We start from the raw sequence: 27,814 nt of genomic DNA on the forward strand, positions 1-27,814 counted from the left end.
CTAAGGTTAGAAGCCTGGGTTCCCGGCCTGTGAAAACCTGTACACTTACTGTTGCAACCTGTTTTGTAGTGAGCATTTAGCCCACAAATATCCTGTTGAGGAAGGGTTCCTTAAAAAAATGGGCAATCCCTGTAGAAGACTTCTTGATGTTTAAAGACCCTGCGGATAAAAAGCTAGACACTCTTTTCAAGGCCTTAATCTCTTTCGCTGGCACTGCATTATAGCCTGCCATTAAGGCTACATATTTGCTGCCACACATTTTAAGGGTCTGAACCAGGGATATGTCTCTGGATCCTGATGCTATGTTCAGGGATTCCACTGTCCTTCAGCAAATGGATCTCATGCTTGCAGCACTTCTCCTCTGCTTAGATGGTTTGGCGGATATTATCCACCTAATATCCAGAACACGTCTCTTTTAGGTACACCTACAGAGAACCCTTTGGCTCAGGAAATTTAAGATATTTGGGTCCAGAATGTTGTTTCCAGGGGACAGAAACTCGAAATTGAAACTTTGCCTCCACCCACTTCATGTTGTCCAATGTTACCACAAAGCCAGGCAGACCTCCACATTTCTCTGGAGCAGCTTTAATCTCGAGGGGTTATAGTCATCAGTTCAAACAGGAAAGGTTGCAAGGATTTTTAAATCTCAAACCTGTTTTCTCTCCCCAAAGAAAAAAGGGGCCTTTCCCATCCTGATTCTCAACATCTTCCCCCAGGTACAAAAATGATGTTGGAATTTACTAGGTCAGTCATTGCTCTCCATCTGGGAAGTTTTCTGGCTTCCATGGACATCAAAGATACCTACATGCATGTCTTAATTTTTTTTTCTGGCACATTACTACATCCTTTGTTTTGCTGTGGATGCTCAACATTACAATTCTTTGTCCTTCCTTTTGATCTATCCACTGCACCTCTAGTTTTCACCAAGGTGCTAGTCCCGGTTTGCTCTTCTTCACTTTCAAGGCACAGAATAGCAGGATAGCTGAAGGTCCCTTCTGAGAGAACAGCCAGCACAGGCTGTATTAGGCAATGTCTTTTGGACTCTGTGCAGACCCTATGGAAGTTAAGATTGATTCTAAATCTTCAGAAGTCAGTGATAGAACCCATCTCATAGTGTAATTGTCAAGGCCTGATCCCGGACGTAGCCCTGCTCAAGGTTTTACTTCCACAGGACAAACTCTAGACCCTCTGCTTAAGTGCCTGGACTTATGATCCGGGAGTCAACCATTCCTTTTGCATGATGATTCTGGACTTGATGGTGGCTTCTTTTGAACAGTCCCTCGCTTTTACTCCACGCCAACATATGGAATTTAAACGTAAGTTAAAATACAGATTTCTTTCATTCATTGGCGGGCACGGCTCCTGGTATACATAACCATTGGGTTATACTGCCCCCTACAGGAGTAGAACACTAGGCAGAAAATAATTCTGGCTACACCCATGGGCAGTCCTAGGGGGTATACCCCCTCTCTCTGCTACAGCCACTCAGTTTTTTTTTCTGCCTAGTAAGGACTAAGGACCTATTTATTTGCTGGGATCTTTGGTTAGAAAAGGTTTTCCTCCTGGATTTTTTCCTGTGAGATCTACAATCAACTGCCGGAATAGGGCAACAGGCTGGATAATCTAGATCCAGTGGTCACCCCAGTCTGGCCAATGAGTGCACGCAGACCTCAGCACCGCACTAGGTTGGCCGCAACATAGCCCAACTGGGCGGGGGCTGGCCTGTGAGTTAAACACCTCACGAGGTCGCATACGACCGTGTCTAGGCCCGAGTCGCAGTGTTCCTCCTGGCCGACAGCCCGCTCCCCCCATTTCTGTGGAGAAGGGTTCTGTCTGGTGTGGTGACCGCCTTGTTCCTGGTATGGTGAGAAGCTGTCCCCCCTCTTCCCCTTTACTGTTTTGGTGTAGATGTGGGTCCCTGCTTGGGTGGGTCGGACCCCCCAGGTCTCCCACCTTGGGTGGGTTGGACCCCCCGGGGTTCCCCTACTTGGAAGGGTCGAACACCCTGGGGTTCCCCTCCTTAGAAGGGTCGGACCCCCCGGGTTCCCCTCCTTGGGATGGTCGGGCCCCTGGGTTCCCCTCCTTGGGACGGTCAGGCCCCTGGGTTCCCCTCCTTGGGACGGTCGGGCCCCCGGGTTTCCCTCCTTCCTGCAGGCACCCCTGTTTTTCCAAGTCCCCCATCCTGCCCACTCCACGATGTACCTGATGGTGGCTCCTGCCAGGGCCCCCTGTCCTGCCTTGATCTGTCCTTGAGGTCTGGTCTCCCTCCTTGGTCCCTGTAAGCCTCGCGGTGCCGCACGGGGCTGCCATTTTGTTGTAGCCTGTGTGTTTCTATACACGGCGGCCATGTTTGTGTAGTTCGGCAGCCATTTTGTTGTGGTTTTCCATTGAAAATAATGGCGGCCAAGACAGTGGAGCCCTGTGTAAAATGATTTCGGCAGTGGGAACCCCTCATTCCCTGGATCATTTTACTTCCTTATCACTGCAAGTGTAGTGCAGATTCTCCTGGTGGCTGCAGGTGCCTTTTTCTGTGAGTGGTGAGTCTGGTGGGGTCCTCTCCCTCTCTGCTGAGGGTTGCTTGGTGCTTTGTGCCTGGCGATCAAGTGGTGCTGCCAGCGCGGTGGGGGTTGTCCCTTAGTAGTGTTTTACACTTTTTGTTGGGTCCTCCTGGTGACTCATGGAGTCTTTGGAGCACATTTCCCCACCTGATCCCCTCTATGAGGCTTCGGGGCCCTCCGGGTCCCAACCATCCATCCATGTACTGACGGCGGTCCTGGAGTTCCTTATGTCCTGGGTGAAGGTGGCTTTCAGTCGATGGGCTAGCAAAAAGCGCCCCCCGCCTTCCCCTGCCTCATCTGTCTCATCAGATCCTGAATCTGATTTGGCTGCTGCGGACGTGGGTCACCCTGCTGGGTCTGCGACCATGCGCTTGGAATCCTCTGAAAGGGAGGATGATTCCTCCATGTCTGCACACCTAAAGGCACCAGTAGATGCACTGATTGTATCTGTGCGTGAGACCCTGAAGATGGAGGACTCAGCTGAAGCTGCGACGGAGGCACTACCCTTTGGCACTCCCAGGCCATCCAGAGTGGCAAAGGTGTTTCCTTCCCCCCCCCCCCCCCCCCTATTTTGACAGGATTTTCGCTAAAGAGTGGGGATGACAAAAGCGTCCCCGTGGGGTACCTAAGCGATTTTCTAGGCGTTACCCATATGAGGAGTCCCTACTTAAGAAGTGGACCTCCTCAAGGAAATCATCTGTTTGGAGCAACCCTGGATGACATGGTTAAAGGTCTCACAGGGGGGGAAGAGTACCTTTCTTCCTCAGGCTACGAAGAGCAAGGAACCTCGTCGTAGACGTGGACCTCAACTCATGAAATGTTTTAGTCCCTCAGGGTCGACTGACAAAAGCTCCAATCCTTTCAGGGCCTCCTCTGGCAGATCCGAGAGCATGCTTCTCTAAACCCGTGGGCAAGGCTCCTTCTGCATGAAGGTGTACCCCCACCCGTATCGGGGGTGGGGAGACGTCTTCACTGGTTTCTGGACCTGTGGACTTCCCTGGTGGGAAAATAAGTAGTTCTACAAAGTCATTTGGTACGGCTACAAGATCGAGTTTCGCTCTTGTCCCCCAGCAAGGTTTTTTCCTTCCAACCTGCTCCTGTCCCCAGACCAGTTACAGGGTCTGTATGAGGCGGTGCAAACCTGTTCCTTCAAGGTGTGATTATCCCGATTCCGACTTCGGAACGTTTTCAGGGTTTTTACTCAAACCTGTTCACAGTCCCCAGGTAGGAAGACAAAGTGCGTCCAATCCTTGACCTCAAGGCCCTAAACTGCTTTATGCGGTTACAGAAGTTCAGAATGGAGTCCATTCGAACGGTGGTGGCATCCCTGTATCAGGGGGATTTCCTAGCCTCTATAGATATCAAGGACCTATCTTCACATTCCAATATGTGCTAGTCACCAGCATTTTCTCCGCTTTGCTGTGGGAGGGGAGCATTATCAGTTTGTGGCGTTACCCTTTGGTCTCGCCTCCGCTTCTCGGGTCTTCACAAAAGTGTTGGCTCTGGTGCTAGCCTTGCTACGCCAACAGGGGATCGTGGTACTGGGCTACTTGGATGATCTCCTCCTGCGAGCTGAGTCTCCCTCTGGTCACAATACAAACTCTGCTGGAGTTCAGCGGGATTCTGAATTTTCAGAAGTCTACCCTGGTCCTATTGACGAAGCTGGACTATTTGGGCCTGACTCTTGACTTGGCCATAGCCCTCCCTCTGGACAAACTCCAGAAATTGCAAGCTGCGGTTTGCCTCCTACTGTCCAATGGTCATCCCTCCGGACTTGCATGTTGGTGCTGAGCCTGAAGGTATCTACCTTTTGAGGCAATTCTGTTTGCACAGTTCCATACGAAGTCACTGCAAAGGGAGATTCTGACCAAATGGAACAAGACTCCGCAGTCTCTGGACAATCCGATCCGGCTGAGTCGGGGAACAAAGGAGTCCCTGATATGGTGGCTTCGCTCTCTGGCGCTTCGGCTGGGAAAATCCTTCCTCCTCTTGTATAGGACAGTGGTCACCACTGATGCCAGCCTGTCTGGCTAGGGAGACTTCCTTGGCAAGCATTCTGCTCAGGGGATCTGGACGATCAATGTCCTGGAAATCCAAGTGATCAGACTGTGTCTGGATCATTGGACGGATCGTCTTCAGGAATGTCTAGTGTGCATTCAATCGGATAATGCCACAGCAATGGCTTATGTCAATCACCAAGGGTGCACAAGAAGTGCCCTGGTGGTTCTGGAGGTAGCCGAAATTGTGGATCTGTTGGCGTCTCGGCTCAACAGAAAGGTGCAGAGGTTTGTGGCTCGGTCAAGGGATCCTCTGGCAGATGCCACAGCTGGTGGCTCCGTGGGGGTCAGTATTTGTTAAATCTACGCCTTCCCCCCCCTCTCAAGCCTCTGCCCAGACTCCTACGCAGGATTGAGGCAGAAGGGATTCCGGTCATCTTAGTGGCACCAGACTGGCCTCGCTGGGCCTGGTACGCCGATCTAGTGCAGCTGGTTTCCGACGTTCCTTGGAAGCTTCCTCTCGGGGAGGATCTGCTGTCCCAAGGACCGATCTTCCATCCTGCTTTACAGTCGCTGGTTTTGTCGGCTTGGCTGTTGAATGTCAGGTGCTAAAGGATAGAGGTTTGTCGGAATTAGTGATTCCTATGTTGTTAAAAGCTAGGGAATCTACTTCTAGGAAGATCTACCATCGTATGTGGAAGACGTACATTGCGTGGTGTAAGTCTCTTGGGGTTCATCCTCGCTCCTTCTCTGTGGCTCGTATCTTAACCTTCCTTCAACAGGGGGCTGAACAGAATTTGGCCTTCAGTACAATCAAGGGCCAGGTCTCAGCCTTGGCGGTCTTTTTTCCAAAGACCTTCGGCCACACACTCCCTTGTACGTACCTTTCTTCAGGGTGGTTTCTCCAGTGCGGGCTCCATTGCCGCCTTGGGATCTTAATTTGGTGCTTTCAGCTCTATAGAAGCCTCCCTTTGAAAATATTCAGGAGGTTCCCCTGCTTACGCTGTCCCAGAAGGTGGCATTTTTGGTGGCTGTCACTTCTGCAAGCAGGGTGTTGGAACTGGCGGCGTTATCCTGTCGCTCACCTTATTTGATGGTTCACAAGGATAAGATGGTGCTTCGCCTCTGTCCGTCATTCCTTCCTAAGGTAATCTCTGACTTTCATTTGAATGAATACCTTGTGTTGCCTTCTCTGTGTCCCAGGCCTAAACATCCAAAGGAAATTGCCTTGCATTCCTTGCATTTGGTCCGGGCAATAAGGGTGTACCTGGCAGCTACAGAGTCTTTCAGGAAGTCAGACTCTCTATTTGTGCTCACGGATGGACCTCACGCATGGCTGTCCGCTTCCTCTACGACCATTTCCAGATGGATCAGACAGACGGTGGTTCAAGCGTATTCCATCAGGGGTCAAGTTCCTCCTTTCCCTGTCAACACGCACTCTATTAGGGCGCTTAGTGCCTCCTGGGCCTTCCGTCATCAGGCGTCAGTGACGCAGGTTTGCATGGCGGCCACCTGGTTGTCGGTGCACACTTTTTCAACGTTTTATAAAGTGGATGTGTTGCCATCTGCTGATGCTTCCTTTGACCGCAAGGCTTTGCAGGCTGCTGTTAGGAGGACCTGATCCTCTTTGAGGATGTATTGTTTTTTTCAGGTGAGTTCCAGTTGTTTTGGTTGAGCCCCTGTCGCCTGGTTAAGCCTTGGGAATTATTTGCTTTTTCTCACCCCTCATGTTTAACACTATTTTGGGACGTTCCAATGGTCAAGAATGACAGGAGCTGTGTCCGTCAATGAACGAAAGAGAAAATTGGATTTTTGACTTACTGTAAAATCCATTTCTCTGATGTTCATTGACGGACACAGCACCCATCAAAATCCCATTTTTTTCTTCTTCTTCCAGGACTGTTACCAAAATGTGGTTCACAAAGAAAGCTTTAATACAAAGCATTGACCCATTTCTGCATTATTAAAGGCAAACTTTACTTTGGAATGTCTCTGAAAATGTAATCTAGGGTAAATAATACTTGTTTATTTGGTAGGGTGGGGGGGCAGGGGGGATAAAAATGTGAAATTCCTGAGGCACAGTTGGCATCAGAAAGTAGAATTGTGTGCTCGTCAGCTGTTCGTGTTGGAAAAGCTTTGCTGTTTAATATGCACTTAAAGCAACATCTGTTACACAAAAAAATCATCCTGACAAGTGACTGCCTCTGGAAGGTTGATGTTTATTTAAGGCAGCAAGTGGGTGTAGAATTGAAATGCATATCGGTAATCAACATAATATTAACATTTCTTGATCTGTTATATGTGAAAACTATGCATTAAGGTGGTCACACATGTAGAGAGTTTCACATCTATGTACAAACAGTTGTAGCCTAATAGGATTTTTTTGTACTCGCTGTATATCATTTTCTCTGCTTTCATTGAAGGACAGTTCTGGTTTAGATAATCACTTACTGGGTATAGCCATTTGCACGAGTAGGACACTAGGTACATCTAAACAAAAGGCAGTCCGGGGTGACCCCTGATGGTAGCAAGAAAAAACCCATAACGCTGAATAAGCTCAGTTAAATAACACCTCAGTGCAATAAAAAACACGGGTAGAAGGAAAGGCTGAGGGGGCTGATGCAGTATCCGCCAAAATAATGCAGAGAAACCAATTTTACTGTAAGTACAAAAAAATCCTTTTTCTTTTTTTGTTCATTGGAGGACAAAGCTGTGTTTTTAAGGTCACCACCCACTAGGATGTCCAAGTCCGTGTTACAACAGGATTTTGTCAGCAAAACTTTTTTTTGTAGTTAAAATAATAAACATGCTTTACTCACCTGCTCTGTGCAATGGTATTGCACCATAGCAATCCATTTGCTATGGGGGCACACATGCGTGCTTGTTCTCACTCTGTGTGTGTCTGTGGAGCCGTACTCCATAGACATCCATAGCATGGCTTGGCTCCGGTGCCCGCTTCCTCTTCACATCATTGGATTAACGGCAGCAGAAGCCACTGGCTCCTGCTGCTGCCTGACTCCTTGTGTGAAGAGAGCAGAGCAAAGATCCAGCCCTGCACAGCGCTGGATCGATTGAGGACTCTGGTAAGAATTTAGGGTGGGTGACGCCAGAGGATGCTGAAATGGGACTACCAGTGCCGACTCTTAATTGTACTTAAGGCAAACTGCTGTTCCACCCCAACCCTGGAAAAAAGCCAGGGACTCACCCCACGCAAAAGGCACCTTCCACCTTATGATAATTAATCTTTCAATACATGGTCTTGCTAGCCGCAAGCATTGTTCAGATGAAATCATCTAATAACCATTTCGCTCAGCAGTTCAACAAACAAGTTGTTAAAGCAAGTGGCAAATGGGTCATTTTGATAAAACATCTCCTCAAACTGCTAGATTTCAAGGGTTATTTGATACCAGATTAATGAGCTCTGCATACCGTGACCTATGAGGCCAGTCCAGACTAACCAGATTCACTGGAATACCCTTAACTTCAATCTGAAATAGTGGCTGCGGCAAAATTTTTATTGATGGGTAAGCCCTTTTTGGCAAACCTATTAGCCTTTCAATTAAGGTTTGAAACAGAAGTTCGAAATCTAGTATTCCCCATCATAAGTAGATTTGTTGGAAGACCTTCTCAAATGAAAGGCCCACTGTTCCTGTTGCAGACCATTTAGACTGGGTTACTCTGCTTGCCTGTTTACATTCCCCTGGTATGTGTATTGTAGACAGAGCCAGCACATGAGGTATGTGTATTGTAGACAGAGCCAGCACATGACCATCTGCCTTATTCGGGATGTGAGTCACCTTCCAGCACTGCAACAGCACTCTTGGTCCCCACCTGATGACTGGAAACTTACCTTGATATCCCTGTCCAGAGACCAGAAGACTTTTTCTGCTGCAACAGGATCTTTTGCTGCAACTTTCTAGTTTGATGTTGTGCATAAGCAATCGCTTCAAAGACTGCAAACATAAAACCTGAAACTTGCATGCGGTGGTGAATGAACAATCCCCGGGACAGAACACCGTAGGCAAACCTGACCTTGTTGTTGTCCACGATCAGCCCCATGTATATTCCAGGTGTAGTGATGAAATTATTTAAAGTCCTCGAGAATCTTGAGTGGTGGTGAACTGGTTGAACTCCAAGTCAGAGTAAGACTCCACACACAATAAGTTATCCAGGAACCCCACAATGCGAATCCGGTTCAGAATCCCTCTTGACCTCAAGGTGGCTAACACTGGTGCTAATGTTTTGGTGAACATTGGAAGTGCTGTGGCTAGGCTGAAAGTCCATCTGCAAACTGGTAATGCACCTTCCCTACCACAAAGTGCAAGAGCTGCTTGTGCCCCTGGTAAATGGAAACATAGAGGTGTACATACTTGATATCTATGGATGCTAGAAAGTCCCCCTGATCAAGGGACAATACTACTAAACTGTTAAACTCCATCTAGAACTTCCACATTTTTTTTTTTTTCGACAAAGTAATACAAGCAGGACAAAATTGTACAACATAAAATTGCACTAGCTAATACAAGACTTCAGCAACAAAACTTGATTTTTTACAAACATTTTTAATGATTCGAAATCCAAGACAAGTCACTCTGCTTTACCTGGGAACTATAAAGTGATTTGAGTAGTATTCTTTAATATTTCTTAGCCAGAACAGGAATTACCACCCCCTGGGTCAAAATTCTCTTGATGGACCAACCTAAATCCAATATCTGCTAAGGAAATGTGTGTGTTAAACTGTGTCTAACATATTAGTATGCGAACGCTATAAGTCGTCCTCCCACATTTAGCTAAAAAGGTGGGGCAAGACTTCCTGCGGAGGAGAGCTTCTCGACAGGGCATGGCAGACCTGGATTTCAGCCTCAGTGCTGAGGAAGGAGGTTTTATCACCTTGTTGGGACCTGTATCTGACTTCTCAATAGGTGCCAAGGCTGTGTCTGGGCACAGAGTTGCATGGCCAGTGCTTGTTACTTGCCTGCGACTGAGAAAAAGCATGTTCAAACTGAGACAAAACCTTCCAAAATGACCACCAGGGATTCGGCATGAAAATGGCTCTGGGATACCTGATGCCGGATGTGGGTAACCAGGGATATAAATATGCCTCTGGCTAGGGCTTACAAGAATTACAAAACGTATCCCCCTGTTACCACCTGCATCGCCACACTACATTTGAAGCAGAAAGGAATCTGTCTTACAAGGGCCCCCAGGAAGCTTCAAACCCCCTTATCTCTGACTTGCTGCTCCTGACAGTGCCCACTGAGCTTTCACCAAGCTCAGTTGACTATCACTAAGGAGAAGAGACAGCTTGCCATGGAGCTTGAAGCTGATGGTGCATGCACAATGCAGAAACACTCATTTCCAGCAGCCTTCTGGCATTTAATACAGTGCAAATATGGCTGCCATAGCTACCTGTACTCCCATGGGAGCTGTGGCACTCTACCCCCCCCCCTCCCCCCACACACACAAATGTTCTGTCATGGCTCCTGCACCACCAAAAAAGCCTATGGCCCTGCTACCTAGTATAAGAGCAGAATCGGGGAAGAGGAAGGGACAGGGAAGGACAGGCGAGACAAGAACATTTTTTACTTGCCACACCTTTTGGTGATACTTGCTGGCTGTCCACTCAAGGACTTTGCAGGACATAACTGGCTGAAGCCAAGGTTTTGCAGGCCTGTATTGGAGAACAGTGTAATAGACGATTCGGTTGACCATTCATGTGCTTCCACCACCCCCTTCCTTCCCCCCTAGGGAAAAATAAAAAAAAACACAGGCTGCACATAAAGAAGCTGGCCATCACAGCCAAGCTTGCTCAGTGCAAGGAACTCAATGGCTTCATGCCCTCCATGACTGAAACTGGTAAAACTGCCAGAATCTTTTTTTATCCAGCCTGTCAACCTGCTAGCATCTTGCTTGACATAAAACCAACAAATAGGATTTTCAGGAGGAATTTGTGGTGTTATAATCCAAGCGTCTCTAGACTTTCTAAACAAAGGGCCAGTTTACTGTCCTTGAGACAAACTATGGAGTGTAAATTCTAAAGCAGAGCTGTGTCCTTTAATAAACTAAAGAGAAATATATACATGTCTGCCTGTCTATCTATCTCAACATATATATGTACTGTGAATGTATTTGTCTTTCTCTCTCAATACATGTAGGGGGGAATTCAATAAAGCTGCTGCGCCACTTTTCTGGCGTTAGTACCTCTTGTTAATGTGTTTAGCAAATTCATAAAGCATCTGCGACACTTTTGGTTGTGGCAGCAGCTCGTGCGCCAAATTCAGGTAGTTCTAAAATGCGACACTTTTTCATTGTGGCACAATACCTGTGCCAAATTCAAAATAAAATACTGTCAGTTGATATCTTAAAGTGGAGCTAATTAGGACCATCTATCTTTTTAGCGTACAGGCACAGGCCCTGGCGCAGTGTTTTCCACACGTTTTAAAAGTGACACAGAGTGCAACAAAATCAAGTACAAGTTCAAGATAGATACATGAATTTGGTGCATGCTATGTCACTTTAAGAACTCATGCAAGACCATTGCAAAATCTGTCTGCACCAGTCTTCATGAATTCCAGTGATAGTCTTCAGCTCATAACAAATGTGCTCATAACAATGTGCACATACTGTATATGCAAAAAGTGATGAGTGCAAAAACAAAACAAAAAACAGATTCCTTTTAAACATTTCACTCCTCCACCAGCAGAAACAATAAGCCTCTTACCAGAGGATAAAACCCCTAAATTACAGGAAGGCTAATGCATGTCCCCAGGCAGTGAGTTTTAACAAATGCCAATAAGCCCCTCTGGAATTCTCCTCTGCTCCACCAATCAACTTGACAGCATCAAGTTATAAAGTTACCATATACCATGATACCATAAAACCATCCAGATTTATTAAATAAAACAATACTCGCAACCAAGGCAATGAACAAGCATGTACGAAAAAGCCGCGCTGCACAATATGCACACAAAGTGATGTCAGATCCTCCACCCCAAGTTCCAGGTTGTAAGCCATTACAGCTGGTACCTAAAATAACTCCATGGTCATGTATGCATGTTCTACATTCTAAAGTTTCCTTTTATTGGCACCATTAGCAGGAGAGTTAAAGTGGTAGTAAAGGCGTCTTTTTGACTTGTACCTACAGGTAAGCCTTTAATAAGGCTTACCTGTGGGTACAGTGAATTTCTCCTGAACTTGCACTGTTTAGGAGATATTCACACTGCATGCAGACGGTGACGTTACGGGCGCATGCACTCTGAAGGGAGGGCATATCCTTGCCAGCCCTTCAGAGCTCCGTGCCATTAGCGTGATGTTTTCGCGGCTCGGCCAATCAGATGGCTGAAGTACTCGAACCTGGAAAGAAGACCAGGTGAAGATGGAAGCTTTTTCAGTGGTGACCGCACGCCCTGGAGGGCTTCATTCTAAGGTAAGTATTTCATAATGTGATAGTATGCAATGAATAATAGCATGTTATGCCATTGTTTTGCAGGGTTTAATAAAATAAAGGTGCAGTTTACTACCACTTTAGAACTATGTACTCCCATTAACAGCCTGTTCACACTAGACACTTTGTCCCTGCATGCCGTTATTCAGAAAATGGACATGTCTGCTTATTGAATTGTCCCCTGCCTCCTTATGCAATTGGACTTTGATAGCAAGATCTTTGCACCGAAATCCCAACAATGCCCAGCTGCAGTAGGGTATCTTGTTGTTTTGTTATACATTATAGAGACTGTTTGGCTTCATACAGAGCAGTGTCTGGGGGAACTGCAGGATGGAGATAATAATCGATAGATGCTGTGATATAGAAGAATCCAGCAGGGGATTTTACCCAACAGTAGCTTGGATTCGGGTGGTACACCAGTAAAATGCCCAATGAAACAGCTCATCCACCTATTAAATCACAGGTGAAATTCTGCAAATACTGTAGATGCCTCAAGAGTGCTGCAAGTCACCTTTATTACTTTAGTTAGCAGCTTTTTACCAGATGGTATTGTGTGCTGTTTGTTACAAGCATGTCCTTATGGAGCTTTTCTGGTGTGAATGAATGCTTGCTGTTTGTGTTTTCCAGATGCTATTAAACTGCAACTTGTTGAAGCTGGCCTGGTAGAATGTTTACTTGATATTGTCCATGAAACTGTGAACAGCGAGAAGGATGAAGATGTTGCAGAGCTAAAAACTGCCTCAGATCTCATGGTGCTGCTACTTTTAGGAGGTAATTTTTTTTTAAAGAGTTAGTCTACCTTTAATGTCTTACGTAAAACATTTCTGTCTATTAGAGTGTCCTCAGTACAGTAATTTGCAGTACTCTGTTTAGTATATTAATGCTTACTTTTTAGGCTGTTTATTCCATTACCCTCCCCTCTGTCCTGCAGATGGCAGGACATGTAAAGCATTGGATGCGCAGCCTGGAAACTCTTGAATGAGCACTCCCCTTTGTTCCCTGCCCACGCATGCACATTCCGCTTTCTTTTGCCTTCTCTTTTGCAGAATACCAAGTGCTAGGTACGCCCTGCCGTGCAGGGTGGCAAGGAAAAGGCAAAGGAATAAGCAGCTTAAAAAGGGCTCTTTAACTAAACGAAGCACTGCATATTATTGTACAAAGAACTAACCCTTTAAAGTATATGAACATATACTTTTTTTTTTTTATAACATGTAATTGATTAGAACTAATTGTACTTAGATATGGTGCCTGCATTTGTTTTTTTCTGTTAAGGCTAAGAATGCTTTCACCTAGCGCAGAAAATATCTGTTGATTCTGCCACAAATGCAGTGTCCCCGTCACTTCCTATGCACTGAACTGATATCTCACAGTTATCAGCTTTCCCAGCTATTTTCTGTGCATTACAAAGCACCTCACCTATGTGATAGGGAGGGGGGAGATGTTCTGTAGTTTTTAACACATTTCCTGTCCTAGGGTGACAATGCTGCTTTTCTATAGGTATAGTGACTGAGCGTTGTCACCCCAGAAAAGGAAGTGTGTTGCCAGCAGTATCGCCAGGTTAAAATAAAAGAGAAAAAGCCTGAAAAAAAGTCAACTAATGCAGCCATAACATATATGAACTGGTAAGCTGCAATATATTTAAATTTTGTTCTTGGGTTGAGATACACTTTAAGGTCATGAAAGTAATATGGATTCTGCAAAGCTGACCTCTCCTGAATATGCTAGCTGCTTGGCTGTCCTGTGGCTTTCAGTCATTGCCTTGGAACAAGCATGCCTAGAAGAATTTTTGACTCCATATCTGCTTACTGGATCGTGACTGGTAGCACAAAAATGAAAACACAGAGTATTTTCAAAATGTTTGGGCAGCATTGATGGAGTACAAGGATTTCTCCAAATTTCAAGGCTATTTACCCTTTAAAATCCCCGATTTTTTTTTTTTTTTTTTTTTTTTTTTTTTTTTTAGATATTTATTTCCAGTTCCAAGCCTTTCCTCTCCATTTTCCTAACCTTTGTTACTCCTACCACTCTACTTCTCCCTGTTCTTTATCTCACTATAGCTCTTATATTGTCCCTTTCCTTCCCATTTCCCCATACCCCTCCACCCCCCCTGCTTATTATTTCATTTTCCATTGTTGCTTATCCTTTACATTTCGCTTTGTCTACTTTTTTCCTCTTTACATTCAATTCTACATCTTTGTGTTTCTGTTGGATTTTTCTACATTAAAAGGGTGGTGGAAATATGTGAGCTACCCCTTTTAACATACACTATATTACCAAAAGTATTGGAACGCCTGCCTTTGCACAAATATGAACTTTAATGGCATCCCAGTCTTAGTTTGTAGGGTTCAATATTGAGTTGGCCCACCTTTTGCAGCTATAACAGCTGTAACTCTTCTGGGAGGCTGTCCACAAGGTTTAGGAGTGTCTGTGGTAATTTTTGACTATTCTTCCAGAAGCACATTCGTGAGGTCAGGCACTGATGTTGGACGAGAGGGCCTGCCTCGCAGTCTGTGCTCTAATTCATCGCAAAGGTGTTCTATTGGGTTGAGGTCAGGACTCTATGCAGGCCAGTCAAGTTCCTCCACCCCAAACTCGCTCATCTATGTCTTTATGGACCTTGCTTTGTGCATTGGTGTACAGTCATGTTGGAACACGAAGGGGCCATCCCCAAACTGTTCCCACAAAGTTGGGAGCATGAAATTGCCCAAAATGTCTTGAAATGCTGACACCTTAAGAGTTACCTTCACTGGAGCTAAGGGTCCAAGCCCAACCCCTGAAAAACAATTCCCACACCATAATCCCCCCTCCACCAAATGATTCGGACCAGTGCACAAAGCAAGGTCCATAAAAACATGGATAAGCAAGTTTAGGGTGGAGTAACTTGAGTGGCCTGCACAGAGTCCTGACCTCAACCCAATAGAACACCATTGGGATTAATTAGAGCCTAACCTCAAGCCTGTAGAACACCTATTAGCGTGGAGACTGCGAGCACAGCCTTCTGGTCCACATCAGTGCCTGACCTTACAACTGTGCTTCTGGTGGAAGAATGGTCAAACATTCCCATAGACACACTTCTAAACCTTGTGGACAGCATTCCCAGAAGAGTTGAAGTTGTTATAGCGGCAAAGGGTGGGCCAACTCAATATTAAACCCTACGGACTAAGATTGGGATGCCGTTAAAGTTTATGTGCATGTAAAGGAAGGGGGCCCAATACTTTTGGCAATATAGTGTATATGTCAACATTTCTCCCATCTCTACATACTGTAAGTGTGACATCTGCTTGCCTTTTCAGATTGGGTAGCTAATACTGTATCTATATAGACTAGAGTCTCATCTTTTAGAAAAGATTTTTTTTTTGACTGAAAGCAAAATATAGTTCCTGTACAATTACCCTTATGCATGATCTTGTTAAACTGGCGCCATTCATTGAAAATAGTCCAGGGCCCACGTTAAGTAATCCGGTGATGGTTGTTGTTTTTAGCAACAAGAAGAAGGTCTTGTTTTGCTTTGTTTTTTTTCTGCAATAGGTTGTAGTACCATTGATTTCATGTTCGATGTTTCTCTTTTCACAGATGAGTCCATGCAGAAGCTGTTTGAAGGGGGTAAAGGAAGTGTCTTTCAGAGGGTGCTATCTTGGCTTCCATCTCACAATCACCAGTTACAACTAGCTGGTGCCTTGGCCATTGCCAACTTTGCCAGAAATGGTAATACCAATCAATTATGTAATGTTAATCAGAAATTGTAATTCTGCTACATAATGTAGGGATAATGTTAATTATCTCCTGTTGGATTTTTACTTGAAAGGTAAATTGATTTTGTATATAGTGGAGTAGGGCTTCTTGCTTTGTAGGGAAGCTTACAGTATCAATTGCTGGAGTGAATTCTACTAGGAGATGCTACATCATTTCCCCTCTGCTGAACTCTCCTTCAGATTATGTGATAATACACAGCCTGTACAGGCATGGGCTGGAGATTTCCCTGTCAAGATACTAAAGCTAGCCATAGATGGATCAAAATTCAGCCGGATGAATAGGAACTGGCCAAATTTCAATCCGTCACTGAGAAGTCAACCCAATGATCGATTTTTCATGACTGGCTTGTTAGGAGGTGGAGGGGTAGTTCCTGCTGTCAGAATACAGTAACACAGCTTGGAGAATTCCTCCATTCACCTCAATTGTGTGGATGGGGGAATCTGTTCAGTTTTTTTTGATCAGCTACTAAAGCCCTAGTACACACAATTAGAGAATCAGATGAAAAATGCTGCTTTCGAGTACCATAATCTGATCATTAGTACACAGCTTTTGAGGGCCGATCACGACAGTTCACCTGAAATTCTCTGAAGGGACAAACAGAAACATTTTTCCTGTACTATACCAGAACGTACGACTTCCGTTTTTATTCAGTACAGTTTTCGTCCGAAAATACAATACAAATAGAATGCAATACATTACCTAATTTCCGATTTTTATTCGTACAAGAATTTTCATAACTTTAGTAACCTCTTCATTTTCGATATGGAGACTAGCATGCAAAAAAAAAAAAAAGATAATTTTGTCCGATAATCTCATCATGTGTACCAGGTTTTTGTCGTGTATGGCCAGTTAAAGACCTAGCCAATGAATTAATCCACTCATGACAACAATTAAAACTAAATTAGCTACTTGGGCTAAATTACCACTTTCAGTTGCAGGGAGAATAAATTTAATCAAGATGGTCCTATTACCGAAATGTTTATACATTTTTTTCACATATGTCGGTTATAGTCCCTAAAACTATTTTAAAAAAAATAGATGCCCTATTTACCACATTTATTTGGGGAAAGGGTAGAAATAGAATAAAGTTAACCACACTTCAGAGAGCTAAAACAGAAGCAGGTATGGCACTTCCTAATATATACAGATACTATCTCGCTGGACAACTTAAACATCTCACAGGATGGATAGTACCAGTAACACTACAGATGGTAGAATCACACCTGGCTCATGTTTTACAAATCGATAATTTACTTATAGCCCTAGAAGCACCTTTGAATAAATTAAAATATAAGCAAATACCAATGTTAACATTAGCTCGTACAATATGGAGAGAGGCAAAACGTATAGAGGGACACACAAATAAACATTGATCTCCCACTATGGCGAAACCCAATGTTTAATCAACTGAAACAATTGGTAGAGTATCAGTTCTGGGAACAAAAAGGGATATCAGTCCTTGCAGACGTATATGACATAACACATATGTACTCTTTTTCAGATATACAAATGAAATATGATATACCACATACCTCATTATATAGATACCTACAGTTGCGACATGCGTTACAAGCGCAATTTGGAGTTTTGGGACCTGGGATCTCTGGATATCCAATGATTGGTATCCTTAGGTCCCAGGGCCCTAAAGGATCAATCTCTAAAATATATGCACATTTAACCAGGGTTAATTCAGGAATGAATCCCTTGGCAATAAGAACAAAATGGCAGGAAATAATTCCCAATTTAACTGACAAAGATTGGGAAGAAGCCTGTTCATCCCATTTATATGTATCGCCAGCAGCAAACAATAGGTTAATACAATTATATATGCTACATCAATCATATCTCTCCAAATAGACTTTATGCAAAGCATTCCATCTCCTAAATGTTTGAGATGCAGTGCTAAGCGGGCAGACTTTATACATATTATGTGGTTTTGTCCAGTGATATCAAGATTCTGACAGGAAATAATTCAAATAGTATCCTCTGTCCTGAATATGCCTGTACCTTTGACACCAGAAACCCGTTTGCTGGGTATATTAGATGAAATAACATGGTCTAGATATCACAAGATAATGCTCAGATAAACGCTGTTTATGGCAAGGAAAACAATCACAGTTAAGTGGATAAAAGTGAAGCCCCCTGCTGTTAAGAACTGGATAAGAGCAGTAAATCAGATTTTACCATTTGAAAAAGTATTGTATATCCATAGAGGATGCTCAACGAAATATAATAAAATTTGGGATAATTGGTGTCAATCAACATTAACCAATGGTTGAATATAAGGAGATAACTAAGAGGATATAGAGGGATGCACATAGTATGATGAGGAAATAAATCTATGAATGCAATGAAGCAAGGGGTTGGGGCACACCAGGACAACGGTGATCAATTAAGCTAAATGGATATACCTTGGCATAAAGAGATTATGAATACTAAGTAAACAAATAACTATTTGGATATTGTATAATTTTTTTATTTTATATTGTTTTGCCCCTTGAAAGGACATTTGGAATGTTCGTTCAATTAAGCTAAATGGATATACCTTGGCATAAAGAGATTATGAATACTAAGTAAACAGATAATTATTTGGATATTGTATAATTATTTTATTTTATATTGTTTTGTCCCTTTGTTGAAAGGACGTTTGGAATGTTCGTTTTTATGCACATATTGAAATAAAAAGAATTAAAAAAAAAAGACCTAGCCAATGATAAACTGCACTCCACCAAAAACTGCTCTCTCAATGTAGTGTTAAGGCCATGGATAGATAGAAAGGAAAAAAAAAATATTTCTCTTTCGTTCACGGACGGACATAGCTCCATATCTTCTTAGACCATTGGGCTTATGCTGCTCTCTTCAGGAGTAGGACTAGGAATAAAGGAATTTGGCTACGCCCTGGAGGCAGTCCCAGGGGGTATACCCTCACTTCCTGCTATAGGACTTCAGTTTTTATTTGCCTAGTCAGGAGTGAGGACCTGGCTCCCTGCTGGGATCTGCGGTCCTGGCATTTTTTCCTTTTTAAGTGGAAAACAATTCATAATTTATAATTGGATAATAAATATTGCCTTTTTCATTACCTACGTGTCCCCAATTGACTCTCTTGGTTAATACCATTGTTTCTTCTCCTCAAAGTCTGAGGTTGATTTTGCCGTCGCGGAAGCGAGTCAACCCACTGGTTCTGCGTCCACGCACCCTGAGTGCTCTAACATTGAGGATGAATCCTCTTCCACTGCAGCCGCGCATGAAAAGGCTCTGGAGGAGGCACTGATTGTATCAGTGCAGGAAACTTTAAAGTTGGAGGATGCTGATGCTAAGTCGGTTACGCTGGTGCAGTTTGGCACCCACAGATCATCTAAGGTCACTAAGGTCTTCCCCTTTCCTGCCTATTTTGACAAGATTGTCGCTAGTCAGTGTGGATCCAGCATTGTGCTGGTTCCAGAGTTGGAATATTTTCAAGGCTTTTATTCAAATCCGTTTACTGTTCCCAGGAAAGAAGGCAAGGTCCGCCCGATCTTGGACCTCAAGGCTCCGAACCACTTAGTGCAGGTTCAGAAATTTCGGATGGAGTCCATTCGCACGGTAGTGGCATTCCTTCATCAAGGGGACTTTCTGGCCTCTATCGATATCAAGAACGCTTACCTTCATATCCCAATATATGTCAGGCACCAGTGGTTTCTTCGCTTTGCCGTGGGTGAGGAGCATTGTCAATTCGTGGCTTTACCCTTTGGTCTCGCCTCAGCTCCTTGGGTGTTCACGATAGTGTTGACCCCGGTGTTGGCCTTGCAGAACAGAAGTTAATTGCGGTGTTGGGATACCTAGACGATCTGCTTCTGCGTGCAGTGTCTTTATCGGTTCTAGAAGTCGACTTGGACATTATTGTGCGGACTCTGCAAGAGTTCGGCTGGACACGGAATTTTCAAAACTCAGCTCTGACTCCATCCACCAAGCTGTACTACCTGGGCCTGGCGCTGGATTCAGCCTCAGCCCGGATGTTTCTTTCGCAGGGGAAACTGCTGAAGTTGCAGGATGCGATTCGACTCTTGTTGTACAACCGTCGGTTGTCTCTCAGGACTTGCATTTAAGTGCTGGGCCTGATGGTTTCCACCTTCAAAGCGGTTCCGTTTGCTCAGTTCCATCCCAGACCTCTGCAAAGGGAGATTCTTGCGAAATGGGACAAGGTTCCACAGTCACTGGAAAATCTGATCCTGTTGAGCCGGGTACAAGAGGCTCTCTGACCTGGTGGCTCCGCTCTCCGGTGCTTTGTCTAGGGAAGTCCTTTCTCCCCCTGTATTAGACCAGTGTTTCTCAACCTTTTTTCAGTTGAGGCACACCGCAGAAATTATGAACAGTCTCAAGGCACCCTTTAAAAAATGATGGACAGTCTTGAGGCACCCCATCCTAAAAGTTTTACATAATGCAGCAACATACACACACGTATCGCCCAACGCTAGAGGTACAAGTTGGTACTGACTAGTATTCCAATTTTTCTCTTTTTTTCCTCAGTTTTTCTCCATCACTCAGCTAATATGACCCCAAAACTTATGGAGAGAAGCAGGGGAGGGTCAAACAAGCATGCTACGCAGGCGACTGACATCCTCCTTATCAACTGATGATGCCATAGGTCGACAGCAAGAGGGTCGTAACGGTGCACAATGAAAACCTGTGACTTTGTGTAACGTAAAAGGCAGGCTTCATCCACCTGCTGCCTTGTATACAATTTTTGGGAAATTTTTGGGGCATTTCGCTAAGGCACCCCTGAAGAAACCTCAAGGCACACCAGGGTGCCTGGGCACCCTGGTTGAAAAAGGCTGTATTAGACAGTGGTTGCCAGCCTATCCGGGCGGGGAGTTGTCTTGGACTTTACTCGGCTCAAAGAGTTTGGACTCGGGAGGAGTCCAATCTGCCTATCAACATCCTGGAGATTTGAGTGATCAGGCTTTGTCTGTCCCTGTGGATGGATCGCCTGTAAGGGTACAATTGAACAATGCTACGGCTGTGGCATATGTCAATCGTCAAGGGGGCACAAGTGCCCTGGCGGCCCGGGATGTAGCCAGCATCCTAAGGTCGAATCAAGGTGGAAGGGATTTCAGTCATTCTGGTGGCACTAGACTGGCCTCCCCAATCTTGGTACGCAGGTCTAGTAAGGCTGGTAGTCGACACTCCTTGGAAACTTCCTCTCAGAGAGGATCTTCTGTCTCAAGGACGATCTTCCATCCTGCTTTACGGTCGATGGCTTTAACGGCATGGCTATTGAAAGCCAGGATCAGACAGACGGTGGTGCAGGCCTATTCTTTTAAGGGTCAGGTGCCTCCTTTACCTGTAAAGGCGCATTCTACGAGGGCACTTAGTGCCTCCTGGGCCTTTCGTCATCAGGCGTCAGTGGTTCAGGTGTGTAAGGCGGCTTCATGGTCATCTGTGCACACATTCTCAAAGTTTTAGAAGGTTGATTGCCTTGCGTCTTCAGATGCTGCGTTTGGCCGCAAAGTTTTGCAGGCTGGGGTTGCAGAGGCTCCTGCCTCTTGAGGGTGTATTTTTTCCTGGTTGCGAGCTCCAGCTGTTCCTGGTTGAGTTCCTGGTTTACCTGGTTGGCTATGTTTAGCCCTTGTTGGGAATTCTATCTATTGTTGTGTTTTTTCCCACTCCTCATATTGACACTGCTTTGGGACATCCCAAGGGTCTAAGAAGATATGGAGCTGTGTCCATCAGTGAACGAAAGAGAAAACTGTATTTTTGTCTTACTGTAAAATCCTTTTCTCTGAGGTTCACTGACGGACACAGCACCCGCTCCTCTGTTGGGTTGAGTTATGTATTCTTCTGACACTGCTTGTTACAAACTGAAGTTCTATAGCAGGAAATGAGGGTATACCCCCTGGGACTGCCTCAGGGGCGTAGTCTAATTTTTTTACGCCTAGTCCTACTCCTGAAGAGAGCCCAAGGTCTATATAAGACCTTCCAGATCACAATGCATGTCAGAGCAAATGAGAATCATGAGGTCAAAGGAACTGCCTGAAGAGCTCAGAGACCGAATTGTGGCAAGGCACAGATCTGGCCAAGGTTACAAAAAGATTTCTGCTGCACTTAAGGTTCCTAAGAGCAGAGTGGCCTCCATAATCATCAAATGGAAGACGTTTGGGACGACCAGAACCCTTCCTAGAGCTGGCCGTCCGGCCAAACTGAGCTATAGGGGGAGAAGAGCCTTGGTGAGAGAGGTAAAGAAGAACCCAAAGATCACTGTGGCTGAGCTCCAGAGATGCAGTCAGGAGATGGGAGAAAGTTGTAGAAAGTCAACCATCACTGCAGCCCTCCACCAGTCGGGGCTTTATGGCAGAGTGGCCCGACGGAAGCCTCTCCTCGGTGTAAGACACATGAAAGCCCACATGGAGTTTGCTAAAAAAAACACCTGAAGGACTCCAAGATGGTGAGAAATAAGATTCTCTGGTCTGATGAGACCAAAATAGAACTTTTTGGCCTTAATTCTAAGCGGTATGTGTGGAGAAAACCAGGCACTGCTCATCACCTGTCCAATACAGTCCCAACAGTGAAGCATGGTGGTGGCAGCATCATGCTGTGGGGGTGTTTTTCAGCTGCAGGGACAGGACGACTGGTTGCAATCGAGGGAAAGATGAATGCGGCCAAGTACAGGGATATCCTGGACAAAAACCTTCTCCAGAGTGCTCTGGACCTCAGACTGGGCCGAAGGTTTACCTTCCAACAAGACAATGACCCTAAGCACACAGCTTAAAATAACGAAGGAGTGGCTTCACAACAACTCCGTGACTGTTCTTGAATGGCCCAGCCAGAGCCCTGACTTAAACCCAATTGAGCATCTCTGGAGAGACCTAAAAATGGCTGTCCACCAACGTTTACCATCCAACCTGACAGAACTGGAGAGGATCTGCAAGGAGGAATGGCAGAGGATCCCCAAATCCTGGTGTGAAAGACTTGTTGCATCTTTCCCAAAAAGACTCCTGGCTGTATTAGATCAAAAGGGGGCTTCTACTAAATACTGAGCAAAGGGTCTGAATACTTAGTACCATGTGATATTTCAGTTTTTCTTTTTTAATAAATCTGCAACAATGTCAACAATTCTGTGTTTTTCTGTCAGTATGGGGTGCTATGTGTACATTCATGAGGAAGAAGAATGAACTTAAATGATTTTAGCAAATGGCTGCAATATAACAAAGAGTGAAAAATTTAATCTGAATACTTTCCGTACCCACTGTATGTAAACTGCAGTAAAGAGCTTCCATATGATATCACTGACTACTGAAATTGTGTGACCCACATGCTGATCCTTACTGCGTATCAATCTTGTCTTTGTGTATGTTGCCTACCAGGGTTGACAGTAATGTGTTTACTTTAGATGGAAACTGCATCCATATGGTGGATAATGGCATTGTGCAGAAACTGATAGATCTCCTAGATAGGCACGTGGAAGATGGCAATGTAACAGTACAGCATGCAGCACTAAGCGCCCTAAGAAACTTGGCCATTCCTGGTAAGTTTACATTATTCCTTGTAAAAGTGGCTATTAGAGAGCTGTATCATGTTTAGGAATACTAGTGAGGCAACAGACATGAGCATTGCTTTTAGTATTCACACTAAAGGATGTAAAGGGACCAGTAATTCCTACTTATAAGCTTCATTCATTTTTTTTATGAATTGGTAATCCAATGTAATGGAAGTGTTTTACCACGCGTTCCTCATTATTATAGTCAACAGAGCTAGATCCAGTTTACAAGAGGATTGTAAAATGTACTACGTCCTATCCTCCTCAGTGAGGGATCTGTTTGTGGTCACCTTAAAGTCCTTCTCTAGGTAAATGTTTTGATGCATTTTAGGAGATTATTTTTATTTTCTTAACTTTTCCTACCTGTCTCTGGGATTGAAGAACGTATCTTGGCACCTGCAACAACATTTTTAGTCTCTGACCAAATGAGAAGCTCATCTGAGGCTTCTTCCAGCAAAGAAAGATGGTTCAACAAAGAAAGATGCAGTTCTCATTCATTATGTGGTCCCGCTGACTCATGAGCCCTTGCCATTGTGAACATTATGATGGATACTCATTCTGGGGCTATGCATTGCAGTGTAGCAACTAGCAGTACAGGGCATAACAGCCGCTATGTGCACTCGGGACAGGAGGGGTGTCCAAGATACTTGGCTGTTCACCCTTTCATTTTTTGGGGAAAGGCAAACTTACTCTTTAAAGTGGAGTTCCACCCATTTACTTTCTCCCCACTCCGGTGTCACATTTGGTACCTTTCAGGGGGGAGGGGGGAACGGGTACCTGTTTTTTGACAGGTACCCGTTCCCCACTTCCAGGAGACAGCGCCGCGGCGCTGTCCCTTGGAAGTTTGGCCCCCTCCTCCATCCCCCACCGCCGAGCCAATCCGAATGCGCATCGCTCATGTGCATTAGGGACCCTCCCGTGAAGCCGTAAGGGTTCCCTCACCGGCAATGGCGGCAGCAGCACCCGACAGCCAATGGAAACATCAGCTGCGGTGCCGACATCGCTGGACTCCAGGACAGGTAAGTGTCTTAATATTAAAAATCAGCAGCTACAGTATGTGTAGCTGCTGACTTAATTTTTGGAGGGGGAGGCTGGAACACTGCTTTAAGTAGTATCCTGCTAACAGCATGGACAATGTGTTGCAGGCACTCAGCAGACACGTTTCATCTGTCATCATAAGAATATAAAGTGATCAATTCTGCTGGTGTGGTCTGGCTACCCCCAAAACGTGTGCGTCAGTGGGTTGATTTACTGAAACTAGAGAGTGCAAAATGTGGTGCAGCTCTGCATGGTAGCCAGTCAGCTCTTTCAATTAAGCTTTGACAATAAAACCTGGAAGCTGATTGACTACGATGCACAGCTGCACCAGATTTTGCACTCTTCAGTTTTAGTAAATCAACCCCAGCGTGTCTCCTAACACCAACATTCCACTTTAACTAGCTTTTGTGTTTATCCATTGTGAAGTGGTGGCTGCCCAGTGTAGAAGGGAGGGGTAAGCAAGATTTTCTGACCTATTTAGTCACTATTTCTACCAATAGCTGAAAGAAGGCTGTGTGTTAATATTACTTAATCCTGCATTAAACAAAATCATCTACAGGTTCCTCAAGAAGTCCTCTGCTGAAAAGTAAAATGTGTCCTGATAAAGTACTGCGAAATGTATAGACTTTCACATTTCTGTCCTTACTAATGTTTTCCTTAGAGAAATACTGACCAGGGAAGGAAAAGTGAAATCATAGTTAGCATTATGTAGGCAGTTCTGCTCTGCACCCATAAGTATCAAAGCACTTTGTGTGTGAGAATTGTATTATAAAACTTGGCGGGAGGTGGGACATGTAAAGAAGAAAATTGGTTCTGATACTAAATGTAAATTAGCCTGGTATTGTGATTCATAATTGCAACAGTTCTTTCTCTTAAAAGGAATGAACTAGTGCTGATTCAGTGACGTTTTTCTACCCGCATGTAGAAAGACACATTCACAAAAGGCTTTCTTTTATGTTTTTTTTCCCCTTCACAGTTGTCAATAAAGCAAAAATGCTGTCAGCTGGAGTAGCAGAGGAAGTGCTGAAGTTTCTGAAGTCTGAAATGCCTCCAGTCCAGTTTAAACTTTTGGGAACACTGCGGATGTTAATAGATGCTCAAGGTAAAAGAATGATGTGCAAGGAACTAAATACCTTTTATTAGATTCTTAGAGGTATTGAAGACTTTCAAAGATGTTCGATGTTATGCCTGTTTTTTTTTTTTTTTTGTGTATAAAGTTTGCTTGAAGTTCACCTCTTAAAAAAAATAAATGCACGTTTTAAACGTGCGTTGTAATTTTTTTTTTACAGAGCATTGCACCCGCAATTGGCAGATCATGGGTGCAATGTCTGGCTCCTGCAGACATCGCCTACAGTTTTCTGCCCATACCTCTGTACGGGCTTTCTGTTTGAAAGCTTTATGAAGTGTTAATGGAATATGAGCGTGCTAATCAGCGCCCTCAGAGTTCCTTGAGAACTGCAAGCAGTCTACCATTGTGGTTATATGGGAGTTTTAGTTGATTCCTTCACAGATTCCTGCAAATGAATAAGGCAGCTGTGTAGATTGAGCCCTGCACAGCCACTCTGTTTTTAAATTGTGATAGAGGGTGCAGGCAGAGGCTCCCACGCCCACTGTCACGGGGGGGGGTTATCGGGAGGTGCGGGGACTGGTGCATAGTTACATGTTACACCCTAAATATAGTTGTAACATGTTACTAAAAGGTGAACTTAGCCTTTAAAATGCACCTATCAGTTCTGTGAAGATCTTGGTGTCAATGTAAATAAAGTTCTGAGACTTTGAGGTATCATCGTAATCATCATATACATTGGTTATAGAAAAGCATCATCCCCCTTTTAAAATAATCAATTTTGTTGCTTTACAGCTTGAAATAAAGACAGATGCAGTTTTTGTTTTATTCAGTTGTATTTAGTGCAACTTATAACACCAACATAACTTTCCAAATAAATACACTAATCCCCCGCACTTAGGTGAAAAATATAATAAATACTAAAATGCCGCTACTTCAATAGTAATAGATAGCAGTGGGCAGAGCAGTACCCGGGGACGGAGCAGCGCTGAGCCTTGAGCTGTTGACAGAACTCATGTTAAGAGAGTAGCTTGTTGGGAGATGTTCATCCAGAGAGTTGGTGGAAAAGGAGGTGTAAGGATTGTTTCCAAGCATCTAGAGGACCGGGTTGAACTGTTGTTAAGTGAATTACTAATTAGGGGATTGGAGGACCTTAATTATGAAGAGCGTCTGCAATCGCTTGATTTATTCTCCCTGGAGAAGAGACGCCTGAGAGGGGACATGATAGCAATTTATAAATATCTCAATGGTGATCTCAGCATAGAAAAACAGCTATTCAGTCGAAAGGATTGCATGACGACTCGAGGGCATACAATGCGATTAGAGGAGAAGCGTTTTAACCTCAGGCAACGTGGGGGGTTCTTTACTGTTAGGGCTACAAGATTTTGGAATTCTCTACCACAAGAGGTGGTTTCTGCGGGAAGTATGGTGGCTTTCAAAAGACTCTTAGATGTACATCTCAAGGATCAGAACATTCAGGGGTATGTGAGATGATTACAGCCACACACACCTACACAGGTTGAACTGGATGGACTATTGTCTTCAACCTCACATACTATGTAACTATGAATTTGCCTTGTCCATGAGAATGGAAGGCAATTTGTTCTGGTGAGTGGCTTTAAAGTTGGGAGTGGGATCACATACTGCTAGGTGGAGTGTGAGGTGATTTTCCTGTCACATCGGGATATTACTGTCTCTCCAGAGTCAAGCTACTCATATTGCCTTTTATTTATATTGATGGAGTGTTGCTCATTTTCACTTTTTTTGATGGACTATTGCTCACAAATAATATTATGCAATTTATGTATGTAATTTAGTGAGTGGTATGTGGGATTGCGCTACTGATTTCCATTACATGGACTTGAGTGTTGCATGTTTGCTTTCTCTTTTATAACAACCACATGTCATTAAAAAAAAAAAAAAAAAATCAGAATTACTGAGTTGGAAAAAGGATCACCCCATTGTGTCAGTATTTTGTTGAACTACCTTTTGCTTTAATTACAGCCTTTAGTCTGTTGGAATATGTCTCTACCAACTTTGCACGTATAGACTTTGCAATATTTGCCCACTCTTCTTTGCAGAACTACTCAGGTTCAGTTCAATTTGATGGTGACTGTTTGTGGATTGTAGACTTCAGTTCATTCCACAGGTTTTCAATGAGTTTTAAGTCTGAGCTCTGACTAGGTCAGGCAAGGACATTCACCTTTTTCTCCTTCAACCACAGTGTGACCATTTTTGCTGTGTGCTTTGGGTCATGGCCATGTTGGAAGGTTAACCTTCTCCCCATTGACAACTTTCTGGCAGAGGGCAGCAGATTTTCCTCAAGATTTGATGCTATTTTGCCCCATCCATTTTTCCTCCTATCCTGACAAGTGCTTCAGTCCCTTCAGCAGAGAAGCACCCCCATTACAGGATATTACCACCTCCATGCTTTACTGTAGCAAT

General features: G+C 44.3%; 1 protein-coding gene across 2 annotated transcripts in view; it reads left to right on the top strand.

Annotated features, from left to right (window-relative positions):
- Nucleotides 1-27,814, top strand: part of RAP1GDS1 (Rap1 GTPase-GDP dissociation stimulator 1) — a 226,473-nt gene that overhangs the window by 164,169 nt on the left and 34,490 nt on the right. For both annotated transcript variants that reach the window (XM_082244132.1, XM_082244133.1), the window contains 4 exons: nt 12,627-12,770; nt 15,573-15,704; nt 23,119-23,253; nt 25,280-25,405. In XM_082244132.1, the coding sequence (XP_082100258.1) occupies nt 12,627-12,770; nt 15,573-15,704; nt 23,119-23,253; nt 25,280-25,405 (537 nt within the window). The remainder of the gene's footprint in view (nt 1-12,626; nt 12,771-15,572; nt 15,705-23,118; nt 23,254-25,279; nt 25,406-27,814) is intronic.

This window comes from Pelophylax lessonae (assembly GCF_965119305.1).
Source record: "Pelophylax lessonae genome assembly, chromosome: 1".
Taxonomy (NCBI): Eukaryota; Metazoa; Chordata; class Amphibia; order Anura; family Ranidae; genus Pelophylax; species Pelophylax lessonae.